General features: G+C 40.8%; 1 protein-coding gene across 4 annotated transcripts in view; it reads left to right on the top strand.

Moving 5' to 3' along the window:
• Positions 1–10686, top strand: part of LOC140205152 (synaptotagmin-7-like) — a 553316-nt gene extending 542630 nt beyond the window's left edge. For all 4 annotated transcript variants that reach the window (XM_072272427.1, XM_072272426.1, XM_072272425.1 and 1 more), the window contains 3 exons: positions 393–507; positions 2591–2790; positions 8470–10686. In XM_072272427.1, the coding sequence (XP_072128528.1) occupies positions 393–507; positions 2591–2790; positions 8470–8574 (420 nt within the window). In that variant the 3' untranslated portion in view covers positions 8575–10686. The remainder of the gene's footprint in view (positions 1–392; positions 508–2590; positions 2791–8469) is intronic.
• Positions 10687–12389: the final 1703 nt, after the last annotated feature.

The raw sequence follows: 12389 nt of genomic DNA, 5'->3' as shown, positions 1-12389 counted from the left end.
ACTTAGGCTGATTGAAATGTAACACATATTATCTCTATTTCTCAGCAACAGAGTGAACAGACAATTAATAATTTTGGTTACTCATGAAAGTAGATTTAATTTCCTTAGAACTTAATAGCTATAGGAATCAGGGTGATAATCTTAACTTTTGCACCTGAGAAAAATATAGGAGAAATCCTCAGTACCTTTCTGTGTATTGCCCTTAACTATAAAATGTTGTTTTGTGCAGTATTTACTTCAGGCTTAAATATACTTACCTGACAGAAAATATTTACTGTAAACTAGAGTTGGGTGTCTGGGTAAGCATTGTAATCACATTTTTGAAACCTTTGTCCCACAGTTAGAAGGCTACTTTAAATGTGATTAATTTAGCTCTATGATTTTTATTTCAGGGAAGTCGGGGAGAACTTCTTTTGTCATTATGTTACAACCCAACTGCCAACACTATCACTGTGAACATAATTAAGGCAAGGAATCTGAAAGCCATGGACATAGGGGGTACATCAGGTTGGTATAGAAATATTACTGATAGGTGTAACATGTATGTAATATATATGGGGTATTCAAGGAGGGGCAGCACCTCTAGTGAAGGGGCTTGTTGTGTCCATTCTGGGGCAGCTCACTCACCTTTGATCCCCACCGGACACTCAGCTCTCACCCATGGCTGCAAGTGGTTGTTCACATGTGGCAAAGGCCACAGTCCCGGTACACCGCTTAGACAGGCAGGGTGAACCAAGAGAGGGTAGCTGGAGGCTTCATACCCCAGTGAGATGGGGAAATCAGCATGCAAAAGCAGCTCCGGTGGGCTAGGTGGATAAGATTTACAGTGAGATCCAGTGGCTAGGGAGGTGCTACTGTAATGTTCCATGGACTGCAAAGGGCATGACAAGGCACAGAAGATGTCATGGTCATCCACTGTAACCAATAAAGACCCGTTTGTGATGTCTCTTTGTATCACTATACCCAAACTCCTGAGGTCGAGAGAGCAGAACTGCCCCAGTGCAATGGCATTTCCGCTTCAAGAACTCTCCCACACAGGCTTCCTGTCGTTGTCGAATACGGTGGACAACCACCACTGGCTATCATGTACCAATATAAATAGTAAGTAAGAGTGCTTCTTCCTGGGATAGTTCCAGCATCTGCAGAATCTCTTGTGTTTATGATGTCTCCACCATGAAGTCCCTTCAAGGAAAGCCTACCCTGAAGAATTTTAACTCCTCTCTTCAATGGGAGTTAAGTGAGACCCTCTCTCACTCCCCCCAGTCCCATGATCTCTGCTGCGCTCCGACTCATCTATCATCCGCCAGCTTAAACTCCTTCCCCTCCCCCTACCTTATTCTGGCTTCTGCCCCCTGCCTTTCCAATACTGGTAAAGGGTCTTGGCCAGCAACCTTGACTGTTTATGTCCCTCCATAGATGCTGCCTGACTTGCTGACTTCCTGTAACATTTTGTATATGTTGAACCTGATTCAGAATTAGGTTGGAAATTCTTTAACCTTCTTTGAATCAAGTGGTTTCTCCCTAGGTTTGGACAATGTGAGGTTTGGGATATCTGTTAGATGTCTGCAGCAAAATCCGCTTCTACTCTTGTATGTTGAGAAACAAGCCTAACAGAGCTTGCTCTTTCGTCGCTCGAGCACTACTCTTAATCTTTTTCTTAGCAAGAGAGGAAGCAGACACAACATTGAAGGAGGCTATCAAAAAGGTCCAGAGGCAATCCCATATATAAAAAAGATAGGTTCTTTTACCTTAAATATGATATTCGGGGGCAGGCCTGTTGTATAAATAGGTAAAGAAAATAGATTTGCAATTGCTAACTGTAATAGTTTAAAAACGCAGACAACAGGAATTCTGCAGATGCTGGAAATTCAAGCAACACACATCAAAGTTGCTGGTGAATGCAGCAGGCCAGGCAGCATCTCTAGGAAGAGGTACAGTTGAAGAGATGCTGCTTGGCCTGCTGCGTTCACCAGCAACTTTCATGTGTGTTGTTTGTAATAGTTTACTCTTTTGTTACTATTGGGACACGGGGGCTTTTTTAAACAGAAGAGTATCAAAAAGTTCTTCACACATACATCAATGTTTGGTTAGAGTATGCTGAAGGTTATAGTAGCAGAGGTTTCCTTTCACAGGACATTGGATGAGGTATTGAGGAAAATTTACATTTCATGGTAGGAGATAAGCTTCTGTGGTTTATTGTTGGCAAAAAAAACCTGCTGAATTCCAAACAATTACTTATTATTTGTGGTTATATGAAACTGGATATAGACTAAGCTCACAGCTCAAATGGCAATTTCCATAGATAATCTTCTCATTAGTCTCAGCTAGATGTTAGTAGAGGCCTAGCTGACAATGGAAAAAAGTCCTCTGCATCCTGTGATGTAATTGGATGCATGTAATACAATCCTGAGTGAAAAGGCTACTCTCATTTGCAAGAATTTTCTCAGTTACAATTTCAGTATCTATTTGCTTTTTTCATTTACCACATCAAGGGGATGCTTATGGTCACTGCAGCCACTATGTTATTTACCACTGCAGTAAAAAACAATTTAACCTGCCATGTATTCTCTGTTATTTGCCTTTCTTACAGATCCTTATGTTAAAGTTTGGCTCATGTACAAAGACAAGAAAGTGGAGAAGAAAAAAACAGTTGTGATGAAGAGGTGTTTAAACCCCATCTTTAACGAGTCTTTTGTGTTCGATGTACCGACAGAAATATTGAGAGAAACAACTATTGTAATCACTGTGATGGATAAAGACAAGCTGAGTAGAAATGATGTTATTGGAAAGGTTTGTATTCATACTCTACCTGATGTTAAATATAGACTTCAAGTATCAATAATACAAGACATATCTCAGCAGTGACATCCTCACAGTAAGAGGACAGTGAGTCAATCTGGCTAATTTTAATGATTCAATGCTTCCACTAACAGAATGAACAGTATGAATGGTTTAGAAACAATATGAACAACATTTTAACAATCCACAGGATTTTTCTATACTTTCCCTATAATTTGGAAGTTATATATAGGCTCCTGAACAGTACCCAGGATGTTGGGTGCAAATTATAATGGGAGATAGAAAGGCATGTGAAAAGGGCAATGTTATGATGGTCATGGAGAATTTCAATATATAGGTAGATTAGATGTATCAAGTTGGTGCTGGTTCCAAGAGAAGGAATTTGTAGAATGGCCATGAGATGGCTTTTAGAGCAGATTATGGTCAAGCCACTAGGGAAAAGGTAATTCTAGACTGGGTGTGTGTAATGAACTAGATTTGATTAGAGAGCTTAAGGTAAAGGAGCCGTTAGGAGGCAGATATTTTAATATGCTGGAATTCATCCTGCAATCTGAGCAGGAGAAGCTAAAGTCAGATCATCAGTACTACAGCAGAGGGAACTATAGAGGCATGAGAAAGGAGCTGGCCAACTTTGATTGGAAGGGAGCAATAGTAGGAATGACAGTAATGGTTGGAGTTTCTGGAAGTAATTTGGAAGGTCCAGGATTGGTTTATCCCAAAGAAAAAGCATTCTAAAGAGAGAATAAGAGAACCATGGCTGACAAGGGAAGTCAAAGACAGCATAAATGCAAAAGAGAGGACATACAATATAGCAGAAATTAGTGGGAAGCTTATAAAAACCAACAGAAGGCAACTAAAAAAGGAGAAAAAAGATGAACAATTAAAGAAAGCTGGGCAATAACATAAAAGAGGATACTAAAAGTTTTTATGGATATATGAGGGTAAAGGAGAGGCAGGAGTAGATATTGGACCATTGGAAAATGAGGTAGTAATGGGGGATAAAGAAATGGCAGATGACCTATGTATTTTCCTTTAGTCTTAGTTGTGGAAGACTCTAGCAGTATGCCAGAAATTCACGAACATTGTGGGGGGAGGAGTACTAAGGAGATGGTCCTTGGAAAGAGATTGTGGAGGCCATAGCAGTGAACTTTCAAGAGGTGCTAGATTTTGGAATGGTTCTAGTGAACTGGAAAATGGCAAACGTCACTCTGCTGTATAAGAAATGAGAAAGCTTAAACAACAAAGACTGTTGTAAATCTAGTCAAGAAGAAAAGAAGAGCTTATGAAAAGTTAAAAAAATCTAGGTAATAATAGAGATCTAGAAGATTATAAGGCTAGCAGGAAGGAGCTTAAGAATGAAATTAGGAGAGCCAGAAGGGGCCATGAGAAGGCCTTGGCAGACAGGATTAAGGAAAACCCCAAGGCTTTCTACAAGTATGGGAAGAGTAAGAGGATAAGACGTGAGAGAATAGGACCAATCAAGTGTGACAGTGGAAAAATGTGTATGAAACCAGAGGAGATAGCAGAGTTACTTAATGAGTACTTTGTTTCAGTATTCACTACGGAAAAGGATCTTGGCGATTATAGGGATGACTTACAGTGGACTGGAAAGCTTGAGCATGTAGATATTAAGAAAGAGGATGTGCTGGAGTTTTTGGAAAGCATCAAGTTGGATAAGTCACCGGGACTGGACGAGATGTACCCCAGGCTACTGTGGGAGGTGAAGGAGGAGATTGCTGAGCCTCTGGTGATGGTCTTTGCATCATCAACGGGGATGGGAGAGGTTCTGGAGGATTGGAGTGTTGCATATGTTATTCCCTTATTCAAGACAGGGAGTAGCCCAGGAAATTATAGACCAGTGAGTTTTACTTTGGTAGTTGGTAAGTTGATGGAGAAGATCCTGAGAGGCAGGATTTATGAACATTTGGAGAGGCATAATATGATTGGAAATAGTCAGCATGACTTTGTGAAAGGGGGGGTCATGCTTACCAGCCTGAATGAATTTTTTGAGGATGTCACTAAACACATTGATGAAGATAGAGCAGTAGATATAGTGTGTATGGATTTCAGCAAGGCATTTGACAAGGTACCCCATGCAAAGTTTATTGAGAAAGGAAGGAGGCAAGGGGACGTTGCTTTGTGGATCCAGAACTGGCCTGCCCACAGAAGGCAAAGAGTGGTTGTAGACGGGTCATATTCTGCACGGATGTCAGTCACCAGTGTGTGCCTTAGGGATCTGTTCTGAGACCCCTACTCTTTGTGATTTTTATAAATGACCTGGATGAAGAAGTGGAGGGATGGGTTAGTAAGTTTGTTGATGACACAAAGGTTGGGGGTGTGGATCATGTGGAGGGCTGTCAGAGGTTATAGCAGGACATTGATAGGATGCAAAATTGGGCTGAGAAGTGGCAGATGGAGTTCAACCCAGATAAGTGTGAGGTGGTTCATTTTGGTCGGTCAAATATGATGACAGAATATAGTGTTGATGGTAAGACTCTTGGCAGTGTGTAGGATGAGAGGGATCTTGAGGTCCGAGTCCATAAGACACTCAAAGCTCTGTGGTTAAGAAATCATAGAGTGCATTGGCCTTCATCAATCATGGGATTGAGCTTAGGAACTGAGAGGTAATGTTGTAGCTATATAGGACCCTGGTCAGACCCCACTTGGAGTACTGTGCTCAGTTCTGGTTGCCTCACTACAGGAAGGATGTGGAAGCCATAGAAGGGTGCAAAGGAGATTTACAAGGATGTTGCCTGGATTGAGGAGCATGCCTTATGAAAACAGGTTGAGTGAACTCGGCCTTTTTTCCTTGGAGCGACGGAGGATGAGAGATGACCTGATAGAGGTGTATAAGAAGATAAGAGGCATTGATCATGTGGATAGTCGGAGGCTTTTTCCCAGGGCTGAAATGGCTAGCATGAGAGGGCAGTTTTAAGATGCTTGAAAATAGGTACAGAGGGGATGTCAGGGGTAAGTTTTTTACGCAGAGAGTGGTGAATGCATGGAATGGGCTGACGGCGATGGTGGTGGAGGCAGATACGATAGGGTCTTTTAAGAGACTCCTGGACAGGTACATGGAGCTCAGAAAAATAGAGGTCTATGAGTAACCCTAGGTAACTTCTAAGGTAAGGACATTTTCGGCACAGCTCTGTGGGCCGAAGGGCCTGTATTGTGCTGTAGGTTTTCTAGGTTTCTATGTTCCTAACAGGAAATTATAGACAACTTTGCCTAACTTCAATGATTTGTAAGACGTTAGTGTCAAAGATGAGTTTTCAGGGTACTTGGAGGTACATGATAAAATAAGCCAAAATCAGCAAGTTTCTTGAGGTGCTAAGGCTATCTGACAAACGTGTTGCAATTGTTTGAGGAAATAACAGGTAGGATAGATGAAGGAGAGTTAATGGATATTACTTACTTGGATATTAAGAAGGCTTTTGACAGGATGTCGCACATGAGGCTACTAAACAAAATAAGAATTCATAGTATAACATAGTATAGCATAGTATAGCATGGTTAGAAGATAGGTGGACTGGCAGGAGGCAAAGAGTGGTGAAAAAAGGGGCCTCTTCTGGTTGCTGGAGGCTAGTAGTGTTCTGCAGGGGAGTCGAAATTGGGACTGCTTCTTTTCACATTATATGTCAATGATCTGGATGGCAGAATTGATGGCTTTGTGGCCAAGTTTGCAGACAGTGCATAGAGGCATAGCAGATGAGCAGGCAGCTTTGTGTAACAATAAGTCTGAAGAAAGATTTAAAAGTCCTAGATCGGGATTCCCTAAATGTTAATTTACAGACTGAATCGGTGGTAAGGAAGGCAAATGCAAAGTTAATATTAAAATCAGGAGGACCAGAATATAAAAGCAAGAATGTAATGTGGAGGCTTCATAAAGCATCAGCTTTACAGCCCTTGGAGTATTGTGAGCAGTTTTAGGCCCATTATCTAAGAAAAAAATACGCTGGCATGAGAGAGGTTTCAGAAAAGGTTCACAAGATTGATTTCAGAAATGAAAGGATTTACCTGTAAGGAGTGTTTGAAAGCGCTGAGCATGTACTCGCTGGAGATTAAAAGAACAGGGGGAATCTCACTGAAACCTATTGAATATTGAATGGCCTATATAGAGTGGATGTGAAGAGGATGTTTCGAGTAGTGGGAGAGTCTAGGACCAGAGAGCACATCCTCAGAATATTGGGACATCCCTTTTGAACAGAATTTGTGAGGTATTTCTTTAGCCAGAAGGTGGTGAATCTGTGGAATTCATTGCCACAGGCGGCTGTGGAGGCCAAGTAATTGGATATATTTAAAGTGGAGGTTGATAGTTTCTTGATTAGTAAGGGCTTCATAGTTTATAGGGAGAGGTCAGAGAAGGGGCTCACGAGGGATAGTAAATCAATGACTTGGGTGTAATTGCTTGCTTGTTATTCTTGACATCCATGGCAGTTTTTACTCAGCTGACCACATGTCATCTCAAACTCTTTCCTTCCATTGGGGACTCCCACGCATGGTACTGCTCCTAAAAGAGAAGTTTGAGACAGATGATTTTCTGTTTCTATCTTCTCCACAAAGATCTTGTCCCCTTGGTTTGACTTTTTCTGTTGGCCCGGTTTAATTTTCACATGTGCCTTTTAAACACCATTTCTCTTGACTACTTCATTACCTCTATGTTACCAAGTTCCTTCACCTTTAATATTGGGGATGGAAGAATTTTTCCCATGAGCAGTGGCTTTGGTTGAATTAGGTATTTTGTAGTCTCAGAACATGTGTGTCCCGCAAAGCTTCCAAACATTTATTCTTCGCATACCAAAGTCTACCAGGTTCCATCTCCTCCTCTGTCTCAGCTCATCTGCCACTAAAAGACCCAGAGTTTATCACCCCCATTTTAAAACTGAACATTCATGAAGTTTCACTCCATGTTCTATCCCATATATCCACTGACCTGGATCTACCACAGATGTTGTATACTAGTTTGCAAAGAGAAGGGTCACACTAGCATCTGGGTAAGAAAGAACGGATGATTTGTTTGACTAGCATTGACTGAGGTTCAAATGTTGGACATCATACAGGAGCATTAGTCCTATTCGTTCAATAGTATGATGGAATCTTTCACTCCTGTTTGAGAGTGATTTCAAAAGACACTTGAGAAAGTAAAACCCTGCCAGTAGGGCAGAATGCTCCATATGGTCATGTAAAATGTGCCGTACCTTCTAAATTCATTTCAGATTCCCTCCAGGATTGGCCTACAATGTACATTTACCATTAAATCCACAATGGTAAATTGGTCAAAATTCACAAAATTGAACAGTTTACTCGCTTCCAAGCCTTTTGAATAGTAAGGGTGCATTAATACTTAGAGCAAAACCATTCCTCTTCAATACAAAATAAGCGTCCTAAAGACCTTATGTGGCCTTTGAATGGGCCTCATTGTCATTGGCTCTTGGGACGGCAAAAGGAGGGTCAGGTTGTGATAATAGAAAATGAGAAAATATCTCATGGATCTGATCCCCTCTTCAATCGAGAACTACCAGTGATAGTTGGTTGAAGACCCATCCCACTGCTGGGAGGGAACACTGGATGTGATAATTGAATGGGAAAGATTTTGATAAAAGATCCCATCAAAGTCGAACAAAATATCAGCATACTGTTGAATTATCTTGTGGATTTTGTCTCCCTCAGATATACTTATCTTGGAAGAGCGGGCCTGGTGAAGTCAAGCATTGGAAAGATATGATTGGAAGGCCACGACATGCTGTGGCTCAGTGGCATCAACTCAAGGCATGATTCTTCACCAAATGAAAGAAGAGGGGAAAACAACAGAAATAGAAGAGAAAACATCTGATTAGCCTTGACGTTTTAAGTATGCACAATGAAGCACGTGGACTAAAGTCATGGATTACTCAGCCAACACTCTGGGAGTCCAGCAGCCAATCCATATGCCATGGACTTTACAGCATTGAGCTGCCAGGAACATTTTTTAAGTCAAAAGGTCATATCCACCTAGTGCTTCAACAACCATCACCCACCCTGCACACTCACTCTCCTCCCCCAACAAAAGAAATTTGCAAATTTTGGTCATGGCACAAACTCATTCTGTGTCTGTGACCAGTAGTCACGTGGCTTAGACTTTAGTTTTAATTTTCCTGTGACTAAAAAAAAACAATTTGTTCTTCCAGTAGTGAAGGAGTTTATAGCATTGGGAAAAAATTATGTGTACCTTTTTTTCCAAAATATAATGGCATTTTAATTTTCTGGTGCAGGTGTAGATGCTAATGGTTCTAAAGACACTTTTTTTTATTTATCTCAATTAATGTAGTGAGGGGGATGAAACATGAGAAAAACAGGAACTTAAAATCTGTGTATGTCTCTGTGTGTGTTGTGTGTCTGTAACTATATAAAGTGTGTTTTTGTGCACACAAAAACTACTCTGCCACGCCCTTAATGCGTGGGCTATTTTCTCTGCACTTTTTAAAATGAACAGATTTGGTTATGAAAACAAAACTTGTGAATGGATTTAGGGATCCTAGAGATGGTTTTTAAGTGGGCAATGTCTGGTTTAGACAGTATTTCAACTTGCTTCTCTTTTATATCCAGGGCTTAAAGAACTACTATACTGGAAAAAGCAAAAATCCTGAAGCATTAACATGCAGAAAATCCTATAATGTTGCATACAGTATTGGACTAACACTCCAAAAGGCAACTGATAGCAATTGTAAAATATTGTATTAATATTCCTACACAAGTCCTGTAGAGTAAAACTATAAATCACTTTCATGGCATTTTGGGTACGCATTTGCATTGTCAGGTGCATTAAAAAAAATAACATTGTTAGCTGGTAAGTAAAATTCACTCATTTGGGTTATTTGGAAGAATTTGTGTAGGCAAGAGTTTGAAGTTGGAAGAGTGTCTCAAACAAAGCTCTTAACAAAAATATTATTTTATACATGTTGATTTACATTTCCTTATCACAGTCAGACTGAGAGGTTTGGTTGAAGATCTATTTATTCCAACCCAGAGAATCAGGTAATGCAACTTGTTCAGGGCCAGTGAATAGCTTATTGTGATGCAAGACACTATAGAAAGAATGTAGGTGTCCTTTCATTACAATGAAAATTAATACTAAAGTATTATTTGATGTGATGGGATACACCATTCACCTGCAGATCTATAGACACCGAATTCCAAATTTGAGATGGGTTATTGAAAATCAAAGGCAGAGGGACTTACTTACTATTGGATTCTAAACTATTAAAAATCTATTAAGAAAAATAAGTTACACAGGCTGTGAGTCTGAAGTAAAGAGCAAGGTTATTGCACATCCTTTTTCCACTCCAATTTAAGTTCAAGTTCAGTTTGTTCCCATTGAACCTTACGCATGTATACTGCCGAACAAAACAATGTTTCTCCAGACCAAGGTGCACAACGTATTACAGACAAAGCAATAGTTACAAAAACAAATGAATAAATAATGAGAATATTCAATACAAGTTAAAAAGTAAACAGTATAACACTACTGGCACTTCATACATGATGAAACCATATGTTGAGATTCATACGTAGTGGCAGGGAGATCAGTAGTCTTACGGCCCGGGGGAAGAAGCTATTTCCTATCCTAACAGTTCTTGTCCTAATGCTATGGTGTATCCTGCCTGATGGTAGGGCATCAAAGAGATTGTTAAACAGATGGGAGGGATCATGAAGAATGCTGAAGGCCCTGCCTACACAACACTCCCGATAAGTATCTCAGATGGGTGGAAGAGAGACCCCGACGGTCCTGTCAGCAGTCCTTGCAATCCTTTGTAGGGACTTGCAGTCAGATACCTTGCAATTCCCATAGCAGATGGTGATGCAGCCGGTCAGGACACTCTTGACGATGCTGCTGTCAAAGTTGGTTAAAATGGGTGGGTGGGTGGGTGGGGGGAGCCTGGCTTGCCTCAATCTCTGTGGAAACACTGCTGTGCTTTCTTGACCAAGGAGCTGCTGTTGAAGGACCTGGTGAAACTGTCCATTACGTGCACTCTCAGAAGCTTGGTCCTCCTAATTTTCTCCACGGAAGAACCATGTATGTGCAGTAGGGAATACTCAGCCTGTACCTTCCTAAAGTCCACAATCATCTCATTGGTCTTCTCCATGTTGAGACTCAAGTTGTTGTGTTTGCACCATTCTACCAACCACACTACCTCCTCTCTGTACTCCTTCTCCTCATCGTTGATGAGGCCAACCGCTGTTGTGTCATCAGCAAACTTGATGATTCGGTTTGAACTGGATCTAGCAGCGCGGTCGTGCGTCAGCAGCGGGCTGGGGAGCGCCAGTGCTCAGTGTGATGGAGCTAGTGATGGTTCTGCCAACACCGACTGGCTGTGGCCCTTCTGTCAAGAAATCCAGGATCCAGTTACAGAGAGAGGTGTTGAGACCCAATGAGGACAGTGTATCTCAGTGGTTTTTGTGGTCAATTATGTGAAATTTTAGTGCTGAGAAACAGAATTCCAGAAGCCTCCTTGCTTTGGGCATCTACTGGTGCCACCGAGGCAGTGTTCTTGTACAGTCAGATGTCAAACAAACTCTCACAATATCAGTCAGCTAAGGATCTTCTCAGCTGCGGAAAGTAGCCATAATTTGTGAAAGTAAGTAGGCATATTCACACAGAGAGTCCTTGTGAAGTATCTGTGAAGTTGCTAGTGTGATGTCCCTTAAATGGCTACTTTTATGCTGTGATCTATTCTTAATTGGAAGGAAGAGTTCTGCCTGAAGTTACTTGTTGGGCCCCTGAGTGAGTGCCAAGTTGGCTGTTTATTTCAGCATTCCATGCTTCATATGAATCCAGAATTGAGGAGCCATCTCTTAACACCCTTCACCACAGACTCCCATTCATATTGACTCCCATATGATGCACCTCTATTCATATTGACCCCACTGAATGTCACTGCTTAAGCTGTGGATTTGATAAGTTTCATTGGAAAGAGTAATTCTGTATTCCTGACTTTGAAACTTTATCCATCAGGGTAAACATTAGCTTAAAGAACACGATTGTACATTCATTCATTTTAATAGGTAAACCAGCTCCTGCTGGGTGAAGTGTTATATTTGCATTACATAGTATTTATAAAACACACCCTGTTTTCTTAATGCTAGTACGCCCTTTACTGTAGAGAAGCTTAACGTATGTATTAGTTATCCAAATCTTTTTAAGTCTCCACTGTTTTATATGCAAGGAAGTACTTCAATTATTTCTGAATATTCTTCAGCACAGCAGTCACTTGCAAAATTCCAGGAGGAACTCCTATATTCCCAACGAATATCCATTAGATCTTATATATAACAGATGATACTCTGATTTTCACGCCCCCAATTGAAATTCAGTATTTCAGATTGCTTTAATACTACATATAAAATTAAAGGACTTACTTGACTAGAGTAGCCTAGTTTTATGATAGCAAATGCCCTATCTCAGGCAAATAGTTTCATTTTTCTTCATTTTGAGGCAAATTTAACTCAGGTGTACTGGGGGGGAGTGCGATGGGTGCGAGTTGCTAAGTTATTAATAAAAATTACCAAAGGTCTGAGTTAAATTAAGAAAAAAGAAGACTCACAACAATGTC

The sequence above is a fragment of the Mobula birostris genome, chromosome 11 (genome assembly GCF_030028105.1).
Source record: "Mobula birostris isolate sMobBir1 chromosome 11, sMobBir1.hap1, whole genome shotgun sequence".
Taxonomy (NCBI): domain Eukaryota; kingdom Metazoa; phylum Chordata; class Chondrichthyes; order Myliobatiformes; family Myliobatidae; genus Mobula; species Mobula birostris.
Note: the sequence above shows the minus strand (reverse complement) of the source record. Positions and strands in the feature narration are given on the sequence as shown.